The following is a 27209-nucleotide window of genomic DNA, read 5'->3' as shown; positions in this document are numbered from 1 at the left end:
AATTCTTTTAAATCCAATTTTTTTACCCATCCACGCACAAGTAAATTTTTTAAAATATCATCTTTCATTAATTGCAACTCAACACATGTCATTTATATGCTTAAATGTCCTTGTGGACTATAGCCTACATAGGACAAACCAAAAGACAACTTAAATTAAGAATTGGAGAACACAAAACCGCCATTCGAACCCAAAATCCTGATTATGCCATGGCCAGACACTACAAAGAGGCCAACCATGGGTCACCAGCTTCCCTCAAATTCTGGGGAATAGAAAAAATCACAGCCCCTCCACGGGGAGGTGATATAATTAATAAATTGCTCCGCAGAGAAGCACAGTGGATACACGCATTAGACACTTTAGAACCCAATGGCCTAAATGAAGAACTGAGCCTTTCATGCTTTTTATAAACATCCCCCTTTTTAGACGGTCCCTGAAATCTTCTGTTTTTTGCCCTGAGAGTGTTTTATTGTCTTTTGTACCTCTGCTTTACTTTTTCTATTTATTTGGCCACAAGGCCCTTAAATATGTATGTGCACTGTTGTTCCTAAATACTGGTTTTATAATTTGATGGCTTTTTTATGGTTAAATCACTGTTTTACTTTATTTATTTTACTGTTCAGCAGCGTTTTTTCCATAGCCACCCTCTTACATTACCTAGACTGCTGGTAGTAACGGGCTATTACATGTCATATGGTTTCCTGTCATTGGCTCATTGATAGCCCATCCTGTATATAAGACATGCCCAAATGCTACCCCCTATGACTCTGATGAAGACCGCAAGGTCGAAACGTTAGTCGTTTTGTATACTCAGCACCTTAATAAAAGGCTCTAAATGTCCGTGTTGCTCCAGTCTCCTCTCCTTTTGCAATAATAAAACTTTATTTGTATAGCACCTTTCATGACATGAAATGCAGCTCAAAGTGCTTTACAGAACAATGGAGAAAAGATTATGGAGAAAAGATATTGTGTCACACACACACACACACACACACACACACACACACACACACACACACACACACACACACACACTACCTGTCCCCCTGCAGCTCCTTGCCATCCAGCCGCAGCAGAACGAACACGTGACAGGAAGTGCTCTCCTGGTACCACACAGAGTCCACACAGTCTGACCCCTGACCCCTCTGGCACAACACTGCCCCCTGGTGGCTGGAGGTACACAATACATTACATATTTACATATTACAATACACACACACACACAGTCCACCTGACCCCTCTGGCACAACACTGCCCCCTGGTGGCTGCAGGAGGAACAACAGGTGGTTCCCATAATGTTTCAGGCCTGCCCCGAACCCAAACTAGTGAAAACAGCAGATCTACAGGTTCACGACATCGCGCCACGTTGTGAACTTGAAGATCTGATATTTTCACAAAACACTGTTTCTAATTTATGAAATTTTATGTCTTTCCTGTTTATAATGTTTTGAAATAATACAAATAATAATAATAATATAACATAGAACTGAAACATAGAAAAACAACACATAGAACTGAAACAGAAATTCAACATAAAGAACTTATAGGCTAGAATGAAAACATAGATCTAGAACACATACTATATAGAATGAAAACATAGATCTAGAACACACACTATATAGAAATGAAAACATAGATCTAGAACACATACTATATAGAATGAAAACATAGATCTAGAACACACAGAATGAAAACATAGATCTAGAACACAGAATGAAAACATAGATCTAGAACACACAGAATGAAAACATAGAAATAGAACGTACTCCTGCACTCGGTTGAGACGTACGTCGTCCACCTGCTGATTGGCTGACAGGGCTGTGACCTCACAGCGGATGGAGGCGGAGCCATAGCCACTCACCGACACCTGTGGCGGCTGTGTGACCTCGAAGCCTGAAGGTCGCACACACACGCACGCACACGCACACACACACACACACACACACACACACACACACACACACACACACACACACACACACACACACACACCAGAGTTAAAGTCTACAAACCTATATTTAATAAACTACACTTTATAAACAAGACCAAATAAACAACTACACTTTAGAATAGACCAAATAAACAACTACACTTTAGAAACAAGACCCAATAAACAACTACACTTTATATAAACAAGACCCAATAAACAACTACACTTTATATAAACAAGACCAAATAAACAACTACACTTTAGAATAGAGACCCAATAAACAACTACACTTTAGAAACAAGACCAAATAAACAACTACACTTTAGAAACAAGACCCAATAAACAACTACACTTTATATAAACAAGACCAAATAAACAACTACACTTTAGAATAGAGACCCAATAAACAACTACATTTTAGAAACAAGACCAAATAAACAACTACACTTTAGAAACAAGACCCAATAAACAACTACACTTTATATAAACAAGACCAAATAAACAACTACACTTTAGAATAGAGACCCAATAAACAACTACACTTTATAAAACAAGACCAAATAAACAACTACACTTTAGAAACAAGACCCAATAAACAACTACACTTTATATAAACAAGACCAAATAAACAACTACACTTTAGAAACAAGACCAAATAAACAACTACACTTTAGAAACAAGACCCAATAAACAACTACACTTTATATAAACAAGACCAAATAAACAACTACACTTTAGAAACAAGACCAAATAAACAACTACACTTTAGAAACAAGACCAAATAAACAACTACACTTCAGAAACAAGACCCAATAAACAACTACACTTTAGAAACAAGACCAAATAAACAACTACACTTTAGAAACAAGACCAAATAAAAAGGTTGAACCCTCTTACCGTCACAGCGCAGCAGGAAGTAGAATGCACCAATCACAATGGTTTCCACGAGGATGGTGGTTCCCATGACAACGCTCCTGTCGGCCAATCAGGTGTCAGCAGATCTGGAAGCTCAAAACTAAATAGTGTACATACATGACGTTAACCCATTCTGGGCGGGAATTAAGCATTATGTTATACTTAAGCTATTGAAAAATAGCAGATCTACAAGAGCCGCGCTACGAGCTTGTAGATCTGCTATTTTTGAAAAATCGTGAAAATGTGGCGCAAATCTTTGAAAATATATATTCTTTCAGAGCGAACGTTTTTAACTCAAATCTTTGCTTCTGTGGGGGGGGGGGGGGGGGGGGGGGGTCCCTGGAACAACATTATTTTCAGATGGGGGTCGGAGCCCACATACATATCATTTCTGGGGGTCCTTGACATGTAGTTTGAGAACCACTGACATAGAATCATGAGGGTTTTTCAGAACACTGTCAGGATTTAGAAGACATTTGTAGAATTGTCCTCAAGGCTAAATGGTTAAATACTGCGTAGGATCAGCGTTACAGACCTGTTCATTCAGGGCTGTCTATTTATGTGATTCTGGTATAATATTATTGTCCAAAATATATATATATATATATATATATATATATATATATGTTGACACAAATGCCCACCACAAGCCCTGATTCAACCTGAATGTAAAGTATAGAGTTTGGTTGATTATTTTTGACACAATGACATTTTTTTTTTTAATTCATTTTAGCGAGAAGAACAACATGGTGATACATAACTTAAACATGGATAAAGTATATACTTACTTAACACACGGCTGAATGTAACTGTGTCTGTCTGTCTGTCTGTATTGTGCTGATATGGTAAAATCTTTGCGGTGAGAACAGTGCAATAAATAGGACAAGTGTGTGTGATGTGTGTGACTGTGTGTGACTGTGTGTGTGTGTGTGTGTGTGTGTGTGTGTGTGTGTGTGTGTGTGTGTGCTTGTGCGCGTGTGCGTGTGCGTGTGTGCGTGTGCGTGTGTGTGTGTGTGTGTGTTTGTCCTATTTGTTGCTCAACTGGGTCAAAAAAACAAAAAAAGTGCATTGTGAAGGAAAGTTCTATAAGAAAGTAGGTTTGGCGTGTGTGCATAGCGATGATTTGATTGGCGGAGCAAAAGTGAGGGGAGGGGAGAGGAGAGGAGAGGAGAGGAGAGGGGAGGGGAGGGGAGGGGAGGGGAGGGGGGAGGGGAGGGGAGGGGAGGGGAGGGGAGGGGAGCAGCAGCAGGTCTGAAGGAGTGTTGACTATATTAAACAGTCCTGAACAGCAGCAGGTCTGAAGGAGTGTTTACAAAGGGACACACAGACAGAGAGACAGACATGATCTGCTAGGTCTCATAGTAAGTGCTCACTGCGTTCGCAACAATCAGTGCCGGAAGTGCATCAAAATAGAAGCTCTGGGGTGCCAGAGTTGTCTGATCGCTTTTACTCTGAAAGCCATGAACCGGAAACACTTTCTTTAAAAAGTTGACTTTACAAAGTGACCTCACAATCCCCGATCATCTTAATTATTTTTTTTACGCTCCAAAAAGCGTTCATATTTTGCGGGAGAGACGGATGAGGAGCAGAAATGAAGCGCCAGCATATCGATCCATTCATCACCACGGAGAGCGCCCTGGATTAGGAGATACGAGTCATTCTTTCCGCCGTGCTAACATGGGAGTCAATGACAAGCTAATAATTGCACAGAGCGTTAGCATACGGCAAGAGAAATCAAATCATGACAATGAACACAATGTTTTGGGCCGATCAAATAATTTATAAGACGAAAAAAAAAAGAATAGTGTTGTCTCCTGACTTACTTTTCTTCTTTCTAATGATTTGATCGAAACATGCAAATGTGATAATCTGTTAAGCTTCTCTTGAGCTCTGAAGACCTGCAGTGATAGCAGCTCAGGTTAGATAGTGCACGTGTGTGTGCGTGTGCGTGTGCGCGTGTGCGTGTGCGTGTGCGTGTGTGTGTGTGTGTGTGTGTGTGTGTGCGTGTGTGCGCGTAGCAGAGAAAATAATCTTGAATGAAGGAATCCCAACAGTATAGTCCAGTCCATGTGTTCATGTCAGTGGCTCTCAGTGGATCCTCAAATGAATATATTTGGCCACAGACTCCCATATTTATGTATTTCTTTACCAGGGATGCCTGAAGGAGGTCAGTAGACCCAAAGCTTGCTGAATAAATACATTGATTGTGCAGCAGATCTGAGTGTGCGGCGCTTGCCTTAATGTCCCCTTTGTGGCTGCAAAACTTAAAGGGACACTTCACCCTTTTTGCAAAAAGATATATGTTAATGACGTTTAGAAGCTTTAGATCACTTTCCTGGGGGTATTAATGTGTGTAATATGTGGTTTTAGATATTTTAGATTGTAGCAGTGAGCCTGTTGTCTCTGATGTCATGGACACTGGGCTCACTACCTTACTCACTACGTATATACCTAAAATATACGTGAAAATTAACCAACAAATCTAACCTCTGATAGACCTTCTCTTCCATTCCATAGAGACCTCCCTCCACCACTTCTTTGACCACAAGTTTCTCTGTAGCATAGTAGGAGACCATCGTTGATGCCAGGCTCTCGTAAGCGTCGTCCTGGTTCTTCACGATGCGCCCATAGAAAACTGAAGCAGTCTTGATGTAGAGGGGTAAAACCTTTTGGGGACACGAGCATAAACAAAATCCAAACTTGTTGTGGTAAAAAAAATTGTTTAGTGGAAAATGGTAATAGTAATTGAGTAGCACGGCTAGGGTGCTAAATCAATATATATATATATATATATATATATATATATATATATATATATATATATATATATATATATATATATATATATATATATCTAATAAAAGGGTGCAGGCTAAATCAATATATATATATATATCTATATATAATATATATATATATCTAATAAAAGGGTGCAGGCTAAATCAGGCTGCAAAATAAGCATATTTGAACTGGGGACTCCCCCACGCTGATAAGCAATTGTAGCCATTACATTTATTTACATTTGACTCTGTTCCGTCCGCTTCAATGTAAACAGATTGTCTAAAATGCATTATCTCATTTGACTCTGTTCCGTCCGCTTCAATGTAAACAGATTGTCTAAAATGCATTATCTCATTTGACTCTGTTCCGTCCGCTTCAATGTAAACAGATTGTCTAAAATGCATTATCTCATTTGACTCTGTTCCGTCCGCTTCAATGTAAACAGATTGTCTAAAATGCATTATCTCATTTGACTCTGTTCCGTCCGCTTCAATGTAAACAGATTGTCTAAAATGCATTATCTCATTTGACTCTGTTCCGTCCGCTTCAATGTAAACAGATTGTCTAAAATGCATTATCTCATTTGACTCTGTTCCGTCCGCTTCAATGTAAACAGATTGTCTAAAATGCATTATCTCATTTGACTCTGTTCCGTCCGCTTCAATGTAAACAGATTGTCTAAAATGCATTATCTCATTTGACTCTGTTCCGTCCGCTTCAATGTAAACAGATTGTCTAAAATGCATTATCTCATTTGACTCTGTTCCGTCCGCTTCAATGTAAACAGATTGTCTAAAATGCATTATCTCAGATTATTTTCCCAGATTTTTCCAAAACAAGTTTTATTCAAGGCCTATAACCAAAGCACCAATGATCGCAGTTACAAAATGTATGTTTCGGGTGAAATAAATTACGATGGTGCAGCACTTTACACAGCCGTTCTTTACTTCCGGTTCACGCCCGGGACCAGTTTAAAGTAAGAGGCTGCACTGAAGTGGCAGTGGCAGAAGAATGGATACCCATTTTACTTTAGAAACGTGCAGAACCACTCATCTAGAGCACAGGAGTCAAAATCATTGGGTGGGCTGAATTGGTGAAAATGTGACATCCTTTTAGTGGTTAGACTTCTGTGCATAAGTTTATGCATGGTCCCTTCATTACTCATCTTGTGAAGATTGACTACCAACTAAGCATCACTTTTATGATCAGTCATAGAATCATTTGAAATGTATTAGCAAGAACAAAGGCCTTACTAAGCAAGTCTTAAATGTACAGTAGGCTACAGACTAAAGCTATGTTAATTACAAATCAAATCATGTGGCTCTCACTAGCCACATGGAAACTGCATGGCTCCAATGTGGATCTTGGACTTCATGTGGCCAGCCTGTGATGTCAGTAATCTGTGTCTAGGTTTCAGACTTTCGGCCCAATCCGAGCATCGACCAAGAATATCAAAATAAAGCTACATTTTCATTTTCGCTGTATACTTTCATAAATAGTGGAGGTACTTCTGTGGCCTACTGGCAGTGAGCATACAACGTTTGGATTAACTCTATACACAGATTTATAGATTGCTAGACTCGTGCAGAGCCATGCTGTGAAGGTGTTTGGCAGAGGAACCAACTCAAGATCTCACCGTAATGGTTCCAGAATCTGGTAGCAGTGACTGATCAGTTGTGGAACTGAACCAGTGGCGATCCGGACACACATCACTGTCCCTGTACGTAGAATACATCAAGTAATAATTAGCTTTAGGTTCAGAATGTTAACATCCATTTCAAATATGCACACTTTCGCTAGATCTTCCATTTCAAATAAATTTGGGCATGACATGGGCAAGTTTAAAAAAATGTGCATCCCCGTCCCACTAAATACATCTACAAACTTGTGTAGTGCAGTAAATGTTAGTGCAAAAAGGCATTAAGCTATAGTTGCTGCTCTATAAGAATGACACTAATCAGCACAAAATGGCTGTGGAAGAATGCAATGTACGTCCCAATTCTGGATAGGTCATGAATGTATTGGTTTTGTTGTTTTCTTGCGACTGACCGACAGACACCAAAGCTCTTGAGGTAGTTGCAGAGGGGCCTGTCGGTCTTCTGCTGCTCCTTGGCCAACATGACTCCCTCCGCGAAAGAAAGAAGCTCAGGAGGCAGCAGGGCGTCCGAGCGCTTCAGGTAGCGCACTCCCACCATGTGCCTGGCGTCCATCTCGGTTATGAGAAGTATTGACTTTGCAGGGGTGGTGTTCTCACCATGCTAAAAAAACAAAACAAAAAACAAGGTTGGAAATAATGAGCCATCAAAAATGTTTGCCGAAAATACCCAATCTAGTTGTAGATCTATTTTTGGCAAAGATATTTGCTGTAAAGGTAAAGGGCAAGTACAGACCTCTGAAGGACCCAAGTCAATGAAGTTTAAAGTATTTAAGTGGTTAAATAATGATTTGATATTTCAACTGAAGCTGCTTGAGTATATCTTACTTTGTCAGAGAGGTTGCGGAACTTTTCCGACATGCAAAAGAGAGAGCTGCCAAAGCGTTTGGGGGAAGTGGGAAAGCCATAGTGGATGACACACGTTGCATCTCTGACCCACAGTGCCTTCAGACAATCAGTGGTGATCACTGCAGATCAAGAGAAGGAATACACCACAGATCATAAATTACTCTCTTACCGTGTTTGTAGTTGGATGTGCGGTTACTATACAGTATTATGCAAGGTATTGATTATGTTGTTACAAGCAAAGTGAACAAAAGTAAAAAAGCATTTCACAGTTCTTACACAATACCAGAATTAAAAGAAACGTCTCTCTTGTGAACTCAGAAAGCACAGCTGAATTCCATTCACTGAGGTTTATATACTGTACATGCAACTATTGATGGAATATGCTCCCATTTACCCAAGATGACTTGAGTGCCTGGTCCAATTTCCTTCCTCCACTGGTGAATAACAAAGTCGAATTGCTGGGTTAGCCCCTCATGAGTCTTCAGGCAGAAAGCAGATATCTTGCTTACAGCCTACAGAACAAGCAGATTGAGAAAATTAATATGATGAAACCAACTTTGTGTACTACTGTAGCGGAGATGGTCATCAAGAACAAAAATTGGGTGCATCATATTATTTAGTGTACAAGAGAATGCAGAATGGACCGAATGTATTCACAGAAATTGATATGGGCAGTTGGGCTGTACTTTTTATCTCCCAATCTCAGCAGTGGAATTACTGAAAGTCTATGGTTTGTGTCTAAACACGAGTCATGCAGTCTTTCACCAGAGGCCCTTACCTGAAGACAGAGCACTGTCCTAGTCTTTTGTTTTGTCTCACTGCTGCCTTAATAAACATCAGTAGCTGTTACTAATAGTAAATGCTACTGACCGAATATGTACAGTAGGTTCAGTGAGTAAATGGAAATATATTCACGATATACATAAGATATTCTAAATATTTCTATCTATATGACTACTGATGAAAAGGCTTTAGTCTAAAAGAACATCCGTTTCTGGGAGTAACAAAAGTATATTATTTATATTTATTGAACATAGACTTACTGTATAAGGACTGTCTGATTCAGAATGAGCACTAAACGGTACATGTAACCTACTGCAACACCCCAAACCATTCATGAGTCCCGTGCTCATCTGTGGTTACAGACTACATGTTTTTCACTTCACACAGTTTAGTAAGTTAAAGCTTTTCCCCACCTTGAATACATGTTCAACCTCCTGAGCAGAGCTGCTGATTCTGAGGGTCTTCTGGCCTACGTCAGGGTGGACATCCAATGCACCTACCAACGCAGTGGTCTTCAGGGTGGACATCCAATGCACCTACCAACGCAGTGGTCTTGGTCTACGTCAGGGTGGACATCCAATGCACCTACCAACGCAGTGGTCTTGGTCTACGTCAGGGTGGACATCCAATGCACCTACCAACGCAGTGGTCTTGGTCTACGTCAGGGTGGACATCCAATGCACCTACCAACGCAGTGGTCTTGGCGCTCTCAAGACACAGGATGTTCATCTGTTAATATGAAAGAAACATATAAACCCACGTTCATACTCATTACTAGTTGATGTTACAATGGTGTAATGCACTTAGTTTCTGGATTAACTAAATAAATATTGCAATATATTCAACAACAATATGCAGGGATTCCCCAGGAAATTAACTTTATAAATGGAGAGCATGAAAAAGGCAGACTGACCTGGTGCACATTGCCACAATTGCCACTCCTCCATGACAGTGATGATTATACAGGGAGAGGTCATGTAAGTGGTCAGCAGGCTCTCCATGTGACTGCTCCAGTGTTTCCCCACAGCCACTATCTGCTTGGGATAGAAGATCCGCTCCTCACTGGACGTCACCTTCTGGAAGTGCTGCAGGATGGTGTGCATCTAAGATGGTAGAATAATGGTTTGTATCAGTTCAGGAGGAGCACACACACACAGATGTCCAATCTGCATCCACCGTGCCGGATAACAGACAAAAATACAAAGAATCCGACGGAGTACAAAGTTTCGACCTTTCATAGGACTTCATCCGGTACCTGACGTAGACCTACGAAAGGTTGGAACGTTGTACTTGTTTGACCGTGTGGGAATTCTCTTCCTCCTTGTGTAATGTGGCACAGTTGTTACACACCCTGAAAGATCACATGGCTGATAACGTCAACCACAAAGTTGAGAATACTTCACACATATTCACGATATCATGCACAGTGCATAATATGGAACATCGTTACTTGATGTTCTCACCTCATCTGGTGCCTGGGAGAGGAGCATGTCTGCTTCATCAAGCACCAGGTGACAGAGCCGCAGGAACAAGCGCAAGTGGCAGGCCAGCAGACGAGCCAGGCTGAAGGGTGTGGTCACGACCACCTGGCCTGGAGGTATAAGGGATGCAAAGGTTTAAAGCAGAGGTGGGCAGCCATGTATTTGTGACCTACTGGGGTGTGTGCGCATGTGTGCGTCTAAGGTTTGATTTTATCCAGTTAGAACCATATCCAAAATGGCTAGTGCAGCATACCCATAAAAATAACTGAATTTCGTTTCTTCCGTTTCGCTTATTTGTTCCCAGACGCACTATTCGTACTAATAACCATCCATTATTACAAACAAACGCTACATCTGCAAGGACATACACAGCTATCTGCTAGGACCTGTTTAAGTTTGGGGTTAAGGTTGAGGCTGCATTATGGGAGTTGAGGCAGCATTATGGGATATAATTATATTACAGGACATGTTGGCTACATGTGGACAGTGGAATGTGTGAATGCCAGAGACAAATAATCTTACAGTTTCTAGGGATCTTGGTAGCCGTGGCTTCTTCTTTTCCCACACCCACCAATAGAACCATGGGATGGAGGGACTGTGTACCGTGAAGGTCATCCAAAATGTCATATATTGTCTGGGCCTTTTCCCAGCCATGACACAGAATCACTGCAAGAGGCTGGACAACAGGACAAAAGGTCACAAAAGTGAAAAAGCAGGAATAAATAGTAATTTACTAATATAACATACAAACAATAGTCCAGGTAGGTGATATCTAAAGGACAAAATCTAACCAGATGTGTGTACAAGTATTGATTCCAAGACGCACCACGATGCTGATGAGGATTCTGAATGAATACAGTGACTTGACATAACCAATTATAAACCATTAACGACGATGAAAACTGCCGATCAACTCACTCGTCACTCACAATAGCAACTAGCGGATCTGCACAACAGACGTACAAGGCCTCAACAAATCTACAAGGTCACAACACGTCGCAAAGTGATGCGCCATATGCTTGTAGCTCAGCTGTTTAATTGTGTGTGAGCGACATTGTCGAACGGTGAGGCTCCAATCAACTGAAGCTACGGGAACCCAAACCAGATAGAAGCATGACACTTTCAAAGAACATGGCATACAGTTATGCACAGAGCATCTTTGAACAGGACGTTGTGGTGTACTATGTGATATCGGCATGAAGAACAGATTGAGAAGAGAGTCATATACTCACTCCTGCTTTATGAGTGAGGGTACTGTAGAGAGTGGAAAGGAAAGGTGGGATGTAGTTCATGGGATCATCTGCAGTGTTGGATATCAGCATGGTGTCACAGCCACGGGCCACTCTCAGACACAGATGGGCCTGCATATTTCTTTCTCGTCAGGATCTGAATAGAGGGGTGTGCACCAACACACAAGTACAAAGCATGATAAGCACATGGTTGCTAGACAACTAACCAAACAACTTTGAATTTTAAAAAGTTCTTGTTAGTTTAATCAACAATAATCAAAGCCTGTTGGGCAGCTTCATGCAATTGACCTTATGCACACCGCATGGTGTGCCACCAGCAAGGTGGTAACTAGGTGCAATTTCCCATTGACAGCCCACATCCAAACAGAAAAGTCCAATCTGATTGTATTAACCGTTTCAGTTCATAGGATGCCTCAGGCCGTCTTAAGGATTGGAACCGAGAGGTGTCTTCGACGTGTGTGGCCGTCCTAGCGCACCCTCAAAGATACGGGGCGAGATAAGAATATTCAGAATTTTTCCTATTTTTTTTTTTGGCATTTCGCTTTTCGCTTGCCGTATGCTAACGCTCTGTGCAATTATTAGCCTGTCATGGACTCCCATGTTAGCGCGGCGGAAAGAATGACTCGTATCTCCTAATCCAGGGCGCTCTCCGTGGTGATGAAAGGATCGATATGCTGGCGCTTCATTTCTGCTCCTCATCCGTCTCTCCCGCAAAATATGAACGCTTTTTGGAGCGTATATAAATAAATTAAGATGATCGGGGATTGTGAGGTCACTTTGTAAAGTCAACTTTTTTAAGAAAGTGTTTCCGGTTCATGGCTTTCAGAGTAAAAGCGATCAGACAACTCTGGCACCCCGGAGCTTCTATTTTGATGCACTTCCGGCACTGATTGTGTTTTAAAGCTACTTCGTCAAATTTCTTGCAGGTGATTTTTTGAGTATTGCAGTTTGGAAGCACTTGTTTTTAGTAATGCAACCTCTGCTTCCTGCATTCTGTGCAAATTCAAAACAGGTGGTACGCAGGGTTGTTGAGTGATATCCAACAAGCACTCCCAAACACTGACACAAAAAAACAACCTGCACAGAATTTCACAGGAAGTAGCTCATAACATGTCTAGTTGTCGAGTGGTGCAACCACTCCAAAGAACAGCAATGTCCATCCATATGTATGTCCCTATGTTTAGAGTACCAACAGGGGGCGCTGTTGCACAACTCACTTCAGACTGGTTACATTTTTGTTTGTTTTTTCAAGCTTTCCATACAGTTGCAATGTTGGTGAGTTTGAAGTTGTTTAATACAATTAGATAGGACTTTTCTGTTTAGATGAATGGGAAGTTGCATCTAGTTAGCACCTTGCTGGCAATATGGCAGTGGTGTGAATAAGGTCAATTGCATCCATTTTTTTTAAATGTTTAATGGAAATGATTATGACGTTTATGAAAAATAATTGTGATTAAGGGATTGTGTAATAATTGTAACATGACTATAGCCACGTCTGCATGGTGGTGGGCAGGGTACTTTACCCTCATGTCACTCCGACACGCCACATTGTTAGCTTGAACCAAGTCAAATATAAATAAAAAAATAAAAAACAGAACAAAATCACATTAAAACTTCACTAAAAATCTTTTACCCTGCGGACAATGTCTGTGATGGGAGCGTTGGTCAGACTGGTGCAGGGGTCCACCACAGTGAGGACAGAATGTACCAACACATCATTGCTGCTGGGCTCACTGGGAACAACCTGGAGATGGACATCATTTAACAACTTTATTTATTTTAATTTAGGGTAGACAATTAGTTTTGTCTCCACCAGGCCGAAGGCATGGGGAGAGAGTATGTTTTGCACTCCGTCCGTATTGTGCGTGCCTCAAATCATGAACGCAGCTTGCACTTTATGTGAAATCTTTCACAAACTGTCCTACTAGGCTGAGGAATAAATCCCACCCTTTTCACACTGGCCTGTTATAGCGCCACCAACAGGTGGATTTTTGCAAAACACATTTTTGGAGCAAAATGCCTCAAATCATGCAATTGCCACCCAAGGCATAAGAAGAAATGTCACCCTTTTCACATTGGCCTATTATAGAGCACCGCAGTCTGACGTCAATATCGGTAGAGGGTGCCAAGTCCACTGGTTCAATATCGAACCACTGGTTCATGTACTTTTTATTTGTATTGTAATCTCCATAGGGGGATTTTAGATCACCTAATATAAGAACTGTGATTGTAAAATAAAAAATCATAATGGAATCAGGACTGTGGGTGATTTATACAGCAACAATGTAGTATCAAATTTTCAACAATTGTCAGCCAAGTTTAATTTACGTAACCACCAATCAAATTAGACATTGGATTCAAGCTAAATCTATAGATTTCCCGAATATTCCCGAAAAATCCCCCCTGAAGGATCACATGTTTTGTACTCTTATCACTTCAACTAAAGGATTAACTTCCTCCATATATAGTATTCTAAACAATAATTTACCAATTTACAATACATTGAACATCAAACATAAATGGGAGACAGACTTGGGATGCACTTATGATAATGTGGATTGGGAGATCATTTTAGAGAGAGCACAGAGGGTTCTGATTTCCACCAAACAGACAGATGCAATTTAACATTTTTCACAGAACTTACTTTACCCTGCTCAGGTTACACAAGATTGATAGAAGCATCTCCCCTATGTGCCAAAGATTTAAGATAACAGAAGGCTGCCTATTACATATGTTATGGAGCTGCCCACTTCTGATTGATTACTGGAAGTTCATCATGTCTACCGTCTCTGATGTCATAGAGATTGAAATACCACATGATCCAAGAATTTGGTTACTGGGTGACGTTACATTGATCAACACAAATTTTAACAAAGAATACTTTGTGTTACTCGCCAGTACAGCTGCGAAGAAAATCATCTTGGTTAATTGGAAATCTGAAAAATCACCTTCACAGAGACACTGGCTGAATGAGCTTTCATCATACTGTACTCCTGAAAAAATACTGTACAATGTAAGAAGAAGGCCTGCTACTTTTGAAAATATATGGGGTAGGTTCTTTGAGGTTCTACCTTCAATATCTCCTCTGGGTTGATTTAGTTTTATTTATATTGATATTTTCATTTATTTATCCGAGTTGATGTTGTCAAGTGGTGTTGTGTACAATACAGAGTAATGAGAGCTGTGTAGTTTACCTTTCTGGGGGTGGGTGGGGGAGGGGGGTTGTTTTGACAGTTTTTTGTCAGTTTAAGTGGTCAACATTACAATGCACATTGTGACGGTTTACTTTATGTACTAAACGTGATGTGTTTATGATGGAGAGAGTACTTGCCTCATCATCTGTTGAGTCTGTATCTTCAGCGTCTGGAGGATTCAGTGGAGCTGGATTTAGCCACTCAGCAAGTCTGAAATTCAAAGTAAAAATCAGTCTGAAAATTCCCATTCCAACATATGACTCAGTATTTCAAACGCCCTCTAGAGCCCTCAGAAAAACATTTTATTTTATGTCAATATATGGGTCTCAACACAGGACACTTTAATTTATTATGAAAACGTGCATTTCCCGTCAGCTAGTTTGTCACCCCAGGCATGACCACCCGCTGCCACCCGTAGATCTCCAAATATGGAGCTGACCTGTTCTGACATTCCATATGTTGATCTGACCTCATCAAACCCTGTACACTCAAGACACGACCCATATAGAGTATGGCCAGTACAGAATTAATTCCATATGTTGATCTGACCCCCCATGCCAAAGTGCCAGCGCTCGCACAGCAGTCTGCTGTCAGCCAGGCGGATGCGTGCACGCGACCTCGTCCTCAGGCATCTTACTTACTGGTGTGTGTGTGTATATAGAATGTATTACATTCTTTAGCTTACTCGGACACCTTTTTGTTAATTTCATACAATAGTGGGAGCTTACCGTTTACAGGCGTACATGTCCTCAGAGCATGGCTTTGTGTACATCTCTTGAGACAGGCTTTCAACTAGGTTGGTGGGAATGCTGGGGAGCATAAGGTGTAGAAATTGGGTTAGTGCACATGATTTTTCTCACACTTTTATACCAAAAACAATGGGAAAATTGTCCATTTGTGCATTTTTATATCAAAAGTCCATAAAATCTTCCTTTGAACAAAAACGTGATGACATGTCGAAACCTCAAATGAATCTTGATTTCATTCACCCGTTTTATCCCCATCTCAATGAATATTGTATTGGTATGATATGAGACAACATATCTTCTGGAAATGTGGAGACCATAATATTGATGATATGCAGACGGCTGCCATCTTGCCAGGTGCAACTTCCCACAGACAGCCCATTCATCCGAACAGAAGTCCTATTTAATTGTATTAAATAACGTCAAACTCCCCAACATTGCAGCTGTACGAAAAGCTTGAATTATTGTCTTACTATCTGCAAAGTGTTATGAGCTACTTCCTGTATCTCAGTATTGAATAGCGAATGGTGATAATGAAGTAGTAAGGTCTACTTTATTATCACCTTTATTATGACCACTGCATTTGACTGATCCTAAATTATTGCAGGCACAGTTCATCACCCTGGCGGGGAACAACTCTAGTTTCGAGGGAGTGTCAGGTGCAGGGGCGTTACAAGTGCTACGCAGACAACGAGCCTGTGTTGGGGCCCAGAGGCAAGGGGGGCACTGTAAAATAAAATTATAAATACATACAGTGTCGGGGGCACTCGCTGATCAGCCTACGTCAGGGCCCACTGACATCTAGTTACACTTCTGGTCAGGTGTATGCGCTAGGATAACTTGCATTATTTTAACAGTGCCCGAGTTGGCACTCGGGAACGATGCAAATTGGGAATGCATGGCCCAACCTGATATGCAATACCCGGTATACCCATTGTCGGAATATGTGGAGAATGTGTTTAGAGTCCACACTGACTGCGAGAAGTGGACTAAAAGTAATCAATGTCAGGTGTGGTGAATTTGCTGAATCAAGCTTAAGCTAGGATTGTCTGCGGAACCAAAACAAAATGATACGATGTGCCTATACGATTTATGTACCTGTGTGAAAGAAAGATCACATTGAACCTTGAATGAACCCAACATGCATACATGTATTCTGGTATTGGAGGTAGCATGAGTTCTCTCCCATACCAAAAGTATTGAATATATTGAATAGAAAATGTCACCTGTCAATGTCAGAAATATTGGTGGTTGCATCCGTGGGAGAAGTGCTACCGAATACTTTCCTTGGATCCATGGGCCTCCCGGAGGAATATATATATATATATTCTATATATATATATATATATATATATATATATATATATATATATAGAATATATATATATACATATATATATATATATATATATATATATTCTATATATATATATATTCTATATATATATATATTCTATATATATATATATATATATATATATACATATATATATATATATATATATTCTATATATATATATATATATATAGGATACCAATATCGAGCAGTATTGCATTCTCTTGAGTAGATGTATGCATCAAATCAAAGCAATGTGTTTATCTTACAGCTGTCTTTGCTGCGCATGCATGCAGCAACAGGGCCTGATGTACTGTATGCAACATTTACACATTACACATGAAGAAAGGACAAACCTTGTAAGAGGTTGTTAAGATAGCGTGTTGCAGACATGTCCCACTGGGTGGATGGTCTGGACAGAAATAAACATCCATGTTAACAATGGTCAAATAAATAGAATCCTTTTTTAATCTGCGTTGCAAGACAATGGTTTATATATGCAGAACTGTACATCTCCACAAGCATGATGAAGACTTGGGGCCCTAATTTTGGCATCTGTTTTAGCGTCGATTATCGTCAATTATTATCTTAAGCGGGAAACGGAACAGGCTGCCGGTGAGCATGACAAAATGCTCATCTTAGTAAATTATCTCCTGAACAGTTTTGGTTGACAAAGACAGCGGTTTTGATGCTACAGAGTACAGACCATGCCAATATGGCTGCTAAAGTACTACAACAAATGCTATAGAACGGGTTAGTGGTTTCAATGTGGAACACGGACAGACAGTTTGCTGTGCAGGACAGTGCACGGTTTTCAAAGTGGGATCAGGGTTTCTTCAGGGAGTTCCAAGGTGTCCCCAGCTAAATGATGGTTAGGAACCAAATGGACCCTAACCGGTCCATTTGTACACTCCCGAGTTAAATTGACATTGATTTTACAATATAAATAAAAAATAACTTTAGGTCATGGTGGTCAGTAGCCTAATGCATGTCAAATTGGGGGTCCTTGAAATTAAACATATTTGGGCAAATGAGTTTAAAAACTGTAAATATTCAGAATTAATGTGTATAGTCTACCTATGTTATTGAGAAAGAAACCTGATGAATGTGCATTATCCACATTTTAAGAGAGTATAGGCTCAAGTTGGTAAGAAAAAATAGGTTAGTTATTCTCAAAACATACTGTTGTGGAACTTGATGGTTGACCATTATTCTGGGGAGGTTATGTTCTGTTTGAGTAATATCACTTGATCAATCCTGATTTTAACATTCCAGACTAGAAGAATCAGCAATAAAAAGTAAAGATAAAAACATATCTGCCAAATATGTGCTGGATCAGATCAATATCAATATCGGTTGTGATGGTTGATCGGTATCGGATCGTGAGATTGAGGCATCCCTATTTGTAGTAGATAAGAGTAGCACAATTTGAAATTTGCACCCTATGTGTGGCCTGTGTGTTTGACTGGAATGCTGAATTCCTACAATAAACATAATGGTGCACTGCTCCTCCTTGTGGAGTCTTACTGAGACAACATGTAGTCCAGGAAGGAAGTGAGACCAAATACTAAAATATCTAAAAACACATTACACAGATTTAAAATAAAAACAACCCAGGAAAGTGTTTCTAGTGTCCTAAAAATCGTTAAAATAAGATCTGGTTGCAAAAGGGGTGACAAAAGCGTCACTTTAATGAACAGAGCTTCACGTGTGACCCAAATGGTGGACTGCCTGACCATCATTGCCATCCTTAGACGAGCTGTCAATTTCAATGAGCCATAATGTAACAGTGCAAGGGTATAGTAATGTTTCTCCTTGCTTTTATGAGCAGTGTGCCTTCGTACTATAGCTGAATTTAATCTGACATTGTGGGATGCAACAATTGCCATGCCTTACACGAGTTCAGCTTTCAATCCATCTTAGGACACCTGCAGTGTTGTGGGATCAAGTCCAGAAAGGTGGAACTTCTTTACCCAGAAGGGCAGCTGCAGGACTCTCTCCACAGGACTGCGAATCCTGATGAAATGGGAACATTGTTAAGCGACTTTGAGTACCTTGGAAAGTGCTATATAAATCTATGTATTATTATTTGTAGGGCCATGCAATCCTTTTACCTTTGTCAAAATGGCACACATCTAAAACTGTATATACGGTAGAGAAATATGATCTTACTCATCACACTCGACACTGATGCATGTTCCATGGTCTACCAGATAGCACATGGCATGCTTTTGATCAGCGTTCAGGTTGATAGACTCCACAACAGCCCTGATGAGCAGTACACAGCACAGACCTGAGGATGAAAAGAAAGGGCTGGTGATATCTGGCCCCATTTAAAGTTATGCTACACGTTTATTTTAATTTAATGATTAATATTACGCTCTTGAGCTGGTCATTCAATACAGTAAGGCTACGTTTTGGATTCCAATTTCATGGGAGTTAATTGTCACATACAAACAGCTGAAGGGAGTGAAATTGTTGCACCTTGAGAAGAGTGTGAATAAAAGGAATAAGCTAGAATCATAACATGGCCAGTACCAACCAACTCCATTTCTGAATTCAGATTAATCACCACTTGGGTAGAATTTTTTATCATTTTTATTTTTTTAGTTTTGATCGTACTTAATGCTACGAAACGAGTGTTCAATAATAGAGATCTAACGGTCACTTAAACTTTGATTTAAAACTTTATCATAGCTGTGGGTGCGGCTTCAGTTCAGGTGGATTACCACCCATCACCACCTAACCTTGCGTCAGACTTTCCACCTCGGATCAAAGCCTGGTCTGGGTGTAAGCACACTTGGGCTTCCATGCGCGGCCAAAAGCTTCTCCTAGCATGCGTCTCTTCCTGGTTTTTAGACAGCTGGTGGTTGGAAATGAAGCTCCACCCACGTGGCATTTTGCCCCCACTGCATTTTGCCGTGTGGGTGGAGTGGTGCTTCATTTCCATCCAACAGCTGTCTAAAAACCCGGAAGAGACGCCTGCCGCTCGCGGCTTTTGGCATCTTGTTGACGCTAAGGTGTGCCTGCAGTGTCTGTGTTCCAAAATCGCTGTGTGAACCGGTCTGGAGTGGATGGTAATTCACGTCATGTTGTAGTCACTGATTTGTAGTCATCAGGCAAGAAACCACAAGGCAGAATAATAAGTATCCATTCATAGTCTGATTCCGCCTTGTGGTTTCCTGCAAGATCACGAAAGTTACCATCTGCTCTTGACCGGATCATAAATGGAATGCTGCCAAGGCTAATCACCACCCACCAGGCAAACTTAATGAACTGGTGGCGAAATAAAAACAACCCTTTAACAAATACTGTACACTTTTCTGAAATAAATCTTCCTTTTCATATAATAATACCTTATGATCATGTTTTAGGGTGGAAAGAAATTACGGCACTCCATCTTTACAGAAAATGTTTTGGTAGGTTGCACACTTCATCCAATAAGACAAGAGGACCCATTTATCTGGTTCAATGTTAGTGTCTAACGTTTTGTTTGATCACTTTCAATTTCACTTGTTTATCCTGTATGAGTTCTTTCCTGATTTGATCAAATTGTTATCCTGAACTGAAAACACATTTTCCAAACTTGGGTTGTGGATGTCGGTTACCTGCCCTTCCTCTACAGATGCAAGTGTTAACGTCTTCTGCACATCAAGGTTGACGTTATGATACAAGAGATTCAGTTTCACTTGTAAGTCGCCATATTTTGCAGGAGTGTCCACATCTGTCAGATCCTTGATAATTCTACCCCAGATGCAGGAGGGATTCTGAACCTAGACGCGAGGACAAAGATAATTTTAATTCAAATACAATCAAATTGTGGCCTAGAAACACATACAAGTAATAGTATTGTAATCACAGATCGTCAATAAAAGTATTTTTGGATACTATGGTACAGTAGCCTGGACATCATTCCATTTCGGGTTTATGATTCGGTATAAACTGGTGGACGTGTTTCTGAACTGCCCACAGCCCTCCTATAAAAATATTGCCATTTTATCATGAACTAATGTTCATGATAAAATAGCAAAAAAAAATTATAGTGGTGGTGAAGTGGTGAGGGCCAATTATATGAAGATAGGTTGAAAAATGGTCCTTTAATAGCACCATAGGTATTTTGGAAAGCATAAAATATACTGTGATTTTATCAAAACAATTATGTTTTTACCTTCAGAATCGATATTTCCAGCATTATGGCCTGTTAATCAAGCTGATGACATTCAAAAGCCTGGGAAACAGCAACACTGCAAGAGAACATACAAGTGAATATAACTACTCTGTTCATCAACACACTGACACTCTACACTGCAGCATGACTTCCATTCGCATGGGAAAAAACCATAAATCACCTAATGTAACACAGCGTCGCGTGCACTGCTGTAGTTCTAAGAATGTATGTCAAGTGTCAACCACAAATCAATTCCGTCTCAATTAAAATTGTCAGTTTGTCACGTTAGTTAGTTGCTACGAGAGTGAGGTCTAGCCAACACCAACTCGGGATTCCCTCCACACTCTTCCTATCCAACATCAGGTTCTTGAGCTCTGCAGTGTTGTCAGCCAAGCTGTCGCGCCGCAGCACTTCTACATAGGTGGTACGCTTCTTTCCCCTCCTGGCTTTGCCCAGGGTTGGCTCACATAAGGTCTGGGTGCCTGTCACAGTGCCCTGCCAGCCTCATCCTTCTCTCTCGGACTTTGTCCGTGACCCGTCACCCGTGGTAGGTCCCCATAGAGGTCCACATTTCTGATGCGGTCCGTCCATGTGACACCTAGTGGCGTGCCATTCGAAGCATTCTTGTTACAAATGACACATTCAGTTTGTCAAACCGTTTCCCTTTATACCTCCCGTCAGCTGTGTGTAGAATTACCTAGACTGCCGAACCTTTGGCTTTTCCACCAAGTTATAAAACCATTTCTCATGCATCAGCTTAGCTAGCATCAGCTATTAGTGTGGTACGAGTTTTAATTTCATCCATAGCCAACAGGTTTAATTAAGAACTCATAGCCAGGAGCCAGAGCAGCTGCGAAAAAGGGTGGACACTGGACAGCGCCATCTTTAGTGGAATGCATGTAGAGTTGTAGTTGAAGCGTTGCATGCGTACATAGGCCTATATTTTGTTTTAATAATGCCGGGGTGAAATTGCAATTCGAATTAGTAAACACAAACTTTATATCGCTTGCTAAAAAAAATTGCCCAACCAACAGATCTACAAGCTCTACAAGCTAACGTGTTGGAGTAGGTGTAGCCTAAGGAAGTCCTAGCCCAAAATGTTAGATTCTCGTGGAGGTTTTTTTCGATTCCGATGTCAGAATCGAAAAAAACCTCTACGAGAATCTAAATTTTTGGGCTAAGGAAGTCCTATCGTAGATGTACTGTAGGCCTATTTGATCGATAAAATACATCTACTATAACATTAGCCCCTTTCGGAACCCTCCGTAAAGCTTTTATGTACTGAGTCTAAAAAATGTCAGAAACTTCAGTACATTTGGGTTCTGCTTGTGGGGCTACATTAAACAGTGAATAAGGAGTTGTAACACAGAGTTGATATAAATAGTACTGTAGTCAAAAGGTTTAAATTAATCCTTACGGTTCACTGTGTCCACGTGGTGGCGCTCTGCTCTGCTCTCCACGCGGTAATTAGACGATAATAAATAATATTATTGTTTAATAACATTAATGAAGTCAACACGTTGATCCTGATTCCTCCCGTGCTGAACAACATGAACGAACTCTCACCCGGAAGTGCTTCTGTCGTCGTGCCCGTCACATTGCGCTCCCCCCGGAAACGGAAACACAGTTCACTTCCATTGGTACCGGACCTCCGGTTTGATTGATTGATTGAAATATTTATTAACAGTTTGCAGAATTACAGTACATTTCAAGCACAAACTAAATACAAAGACTGTTAACTGTGAGTGGACGACCCAATTAAGCATTACACTTGTTTACAACAGGGTCCACATTGTTCAATTCATCAAAACATATAGAGACATACAAATAGACACTTCTATGTAGTTAAAGAACAGAACAGGAATTCATCATATAACTGTCGCAACTGTTCCTCACGTTATGGAGTAAATTATTTAATATTAATATAATAATATTAATATAAATTAACCATGTTGTGTAATTTAATATTAAACACATGCAAAATAACTGACTAACTAAAAATAACGAATTAACGAAAACAAATAAATATAAACCAACTAATTTAAAATATTATTCATTATTTATTTATATATTTATTAATATTATTTCACGCTTTCCATCGGTACAATTATGAAACGTGGTATGACGGTGTAGAAAATAGCAGATCTACAAGCCCACAAGGCGTCGCGGATGCAACAGGTTGTGGGTTTGTAGATCTGCTATTTGTTGAACCAAATGGACCCTGACCCACCCACCCCCTTTTCCCCCTCACTATAGACTAGAGTATTTTTTTTTCCTTCATTTTTACCTTTTACCTAAGTTATGATGGTTAGGGTTAGGGTTAGCCGTAGACTATAATGCATGTCAAACTGGGGGTCCTTGAAATTAAATGGGGGATTTCTCCATGGGCATAAAGGGCAGTCCTACAATTACTGATGCCTCTATCTCCATACATGGGCTGTATTGCTACATACATAATCATGTAGATGACTGATGTCATATGGATTTATGACTACAATAGGTCCATATATGGGCATTCCCAGATATGGGCTTAATCAAAATACTGATATATCATTCAGCTTTAATTCCAATAGGGGAAATTCAGATAACTTAATGACTATATGTTATTGCCTTCTTTCATGTCCAATGAATTTGGACATGAAGCCAGTGGACAGAAGAGACAGGTATATCTGTCTGATGAACAGGGTCATTAAGTTGCTGTTATGTTTATGTTTGTTAATTTATTTTCATTGTTACTGTATTGTTTGTTGTTCATTATTGTTGGGATGTTTGTTGTTGTTTCTGTGTGCGCAGAGAGTTGTCTGTGTGCGCAATGTTGACTTTTGTTTAATTGTATGTATGCTTTGGCAATGTAGAACATATTTATCATGCCAATAAGGCCTTTTGAAATTGAAATTGGTTGCCAACGCTCAGTGAGGGGGAAAAGTGTACATGTTGAAAAGTATTCAAAATAAATTAGGCCTACTATAGCAATGTATAGGAAATTATACTTTGTATTAATATTTGCTACATAATTCATTTTACATACAATTTCATTTTACATGGCCCTGTTTACTGTTTACATAATTTCTTTTAAATAGATTACTATAGCAATGTATAATAAATTATAATTATATTACTCTGTAATATTATATTATACTCTTTTATACTTTTATACTCTTAACAATAATTATTGTAGGAGCCATCTTATTTGATTTGACATATTCGTGACCAGCGCAGTTTAAAGAAAGAAAGAAAGAAAGAAAAGTAGCCTACTTTATTATTTGTTTATTGAACCCTGCGCTCGTCTGTTTTTTGAGACCTTTATTTAGTTTATGTCTGGAGCCTGTTCTTGTTTTGTTTGCCCCGTTTATTTTTAAACCATTACACTCACACGACACAAACTCCTACCATAATATCAACCTGTTGCAGTCATCATCAATCACCATCGACAAACAACTACAAGTGAGTAAACAACAAGACGCAGCGGTGGCCGAGTGGATTGCGGAGCGGTCTAGATACCGGAAGGTCGCCAGTTCGAATATTAATGTAATTCTCTCTCTGATAGAAGATGTTTTTATAATGGGATGAATCTAGAGTTGCAATACCCTCCATTTATCAGTGACTTCATTCAGAAGAGGTGGTACGCAGGGCGGTTCAGTGACTTCCAAAGTGCTTCCAAACTCAAACACTTTGAAAAAGAATCACCTGCACAGAATGTCTTGACAGAAAGTAGCTCATAACATGTCTACAGTGTAGACAGGAAGGACCTTTCAGACCAAGGTTATATTTAAAGAACCATTTAAATTAAGGCTTCTGTAAAGAAACATGCAAAGGTCCCTCTAATAATTACCATTCACTAAATAAAGAAAGAACCATTTGAACACCATTATGTTTCTGTGTGTAGTGTATCATTTGCAAACAGTCATAAAGCATAAAGGTATACAGTTGAAAAAAATACTATTCTAAAAGCTTTCTGATCACTACCATCACACTCCAACGGACCACTTTAATCCTGGTCCTATGATCAGAGATCAGAGGTTAAACCCTGTCTGCAGTGAACACCTCGCTTCATCCAGGAGACATGAAGGAAAAATAGATTCATAAAATCTTTCTCTGTAAATTTAGCTCATTTGAAAATGTTTTGTGCCAGGGACCCCCCAGAAGAGAAAATCTGCATTAAAAAGTATTCAAAACGAGCCCAGGCGGTGGCGTAACCGTCTGGGCACCCGACTGGTAATCCAGCCGCAGTGTGCCGCGGTTTCGACTCCCGAGCCCGACACGGCCTTTACTGCATGTCTTCCCCATCTCTCTCCCGTTTCCTGTCAGCCTACTGTCTGTCCCTTTCAAAAACCAATAAAAGGCGTAAGCCGCAAAAAATAAAAAAATATATATGTAGGAGCCGATCTACTATAGGCCATCACATCATGTATGTGCCATCATGCCATGTCTAACATTCCTGTTAGTGTGCCTTGTCGCCCCCTACAGACATGGCAGAGAGGACATAAATGACCTGGCCATCAGAGGGCCAGGTGTTGTTGATTGGAGGTTCACAGTTTTTTACGTCTGGTTTTTGTTCTACACCTCCTTCTATTCTCAGTTACAGTTATATGCTAAAAGTATCTTTATTTTTGTTTTCAACTTGGATCAAATAAACCTTTTGAGTTCAACTTTAACTCTTCGCCTGGACATTCCTCATTTCCCTTTTTTGGTTTAAGTTTGCTGCACAAAGCCAGTCCGTTAGAAAAAGGTACTCTCAGTCAACCACCACAAGGACAAAAGGTATCTACAATTGTAAAAAACTACCTTTCTGGAGTACAGGACTAAATGGACAACATGGATTCATGGAGTTTGGACAGATTGACTTCTGGATTGGAGAAGAGTGTGACTCAGTTTGGAGTGACATATGGACAACAGCAATGAAAATGTTTGAACAAGCAGCAAAGCATCACAGCCATTGGTGAGAAATACAATCGTATTGTATAGCAGGTTCTTCTCTTCTGTGTTTTTTAAACTATAGTGCCACTGTATTTTATAGAAAATATCAGGAAATCGGGGATTTCTCCATGGGCATAAAGGGGAGTCCTACAATTACTGATGCCTCTATCTCCATACATGGGCTGTATTGCTACATACATAATCATGTAGATGTCTGATGTCATGGCGCCCCCACTGGTTGCCTTGAGAAATGGCACCATGGTTCCCTTTTAATTAAGCCACAGGCCCACAGCTGTAGGGGGAAAGACGCCAGTAGAGATACAGATTTCAACAGCTCGCACGCAACGCACAAACAGCGCAGTTTAAAGAAAGAAAGAAAGAAAAGTAGCCTACTTTATTATTTGTTTATTGAACCCTGCGCTCGTCTGTTTTTTGAGACCTTTATTTAGTTTATGTCTGGAGCCTGTTCTTGTTTTGTTTGCCCCGTTTATTTTTAAACCATTACACTCACACAACACAAACTCCTACTATAATATCAACCTGTTGCAGTCATCATCAATCACCATCGACAAACAACTACAAGTGAGTAAACAACAAGACGCAGCGGTGGCCGAGTGGATTGCGGAGCGGTCTAGATACCGGAAGGTCGCCAGTTCGAATCAGCGGTCCGACACGTTAAAATTACCACCGTTGAAGTGCCCTTGGACAAGGCATTGAACCACTACCATGAAATGCTCCATGTACAGGGCCTGGCTGTAAACAAGTATCTGATGCTTAGTCCACTTACCCTTCATGGTAAACTTGATTTACCAGAACGCATTTCTTCTTCTTCTCCCAAGTCCCAAAGTGTGAGCACGTCGTTAAACCGTATATCTCTGGTGATAAAAGACAGAAAGGCATATTGGCCCTACAATTATATTGCTCTGTAATATTATATAAATTATACTCTAACAATTATATTGCTCTGTAATATTATATAAATTATACTCTAACAATTATATTGCTCTGTAATATCCTCAGACTGTGAAATATTTACATTAAAGGATGTACATTAACTGCAGTTGGCGAAACATGGTGGAGGAAACCATGCAAGGCACCAACCTGCACATCAGGAGCAATCCAAGGCGCTTTACATAGATCTCACACACACACACACACACACACACACACACACACACACACACACACACACACACACACACACA

General features: G+C 40.2%; 1 protein-coding gene and 1 long non-coding RNA gene across 2 annotated transcripts in view; both read right to left on the bottom strand.

Moving 5' to 3' along the window:
• Positions 1-1234: 1234 nt before the first annotated feature.
• On the bottom strand, positions 1235-17322 carry LOC308310423 (putative ATP-dependent RNA helicase TDRD12). The gene is made up of 17 exons (XM_080756766.1): positions 17276-17322; positions 15566-15646; positions 14975-15047; positions 13277-13387; positions 11626-11779; positions 10916-11069; positions 10376-10503; positions 9826-10015; positions 9326-9408; positions 8524-8641; positions 8109-8248; positions 7676-7884; positions 7263-7344; positions 5333-5511; positions 2828-2945; positions 1767-1893; positions 1235-1265 (listed from the first exon to the last, which is right to left on the bottom strand). The coding sequence occupies exons 5-15, from the start codon at positions 11758-11760 to the stop codon at positions 2861-2863; spliced, it is 1503 nt and encodes a 500-aa protein (XP_080612892.1). The 5' UTR covers positions 11761-11779; positions 13277-13387; positions 14975-15047; positions 15566-15646; positions 17276-17322; the 3' UTR covers positions 1235-1265; positions 1767-1893; positions 2828-2860.
• Positions 17323-20562: 3240 nt separating this feature from the next.
• Positions 20563-27209, bottom strand: part of LOC308309428 — a 37955-nt gene continuing 31308 nt past the window's right edge. The window contains exons 7-9 of the long non-coding RNA XR_013963396.1: positions 26792-26879; positions 21088-21163; positions 20563-20692 (exon numbers count right to left, since the gene is read on the bottom strand). This is a non-coding gene — a long non-coding RNA (uncharacterized lncRNA). The remainder of the gene's footprint in view (positions 20693-21087; positions 21164-26791; positions 26880-27209) is intronic.

Source organism: Protomyctophum bolini (genome assembly GCF_963924005.1).
Source record: "Protomyctophum bolini genome assembly, chromosome: 22".
NCBI lineage: Eukaryota > Metazoa > Chordata > Actinopteri > Myctophiformes > Myctophidae > Protomyctophum > Protomyctophum bolini.
This window is presented reverse-complemented; position numbering and strand designations above follow the sequence as displayed.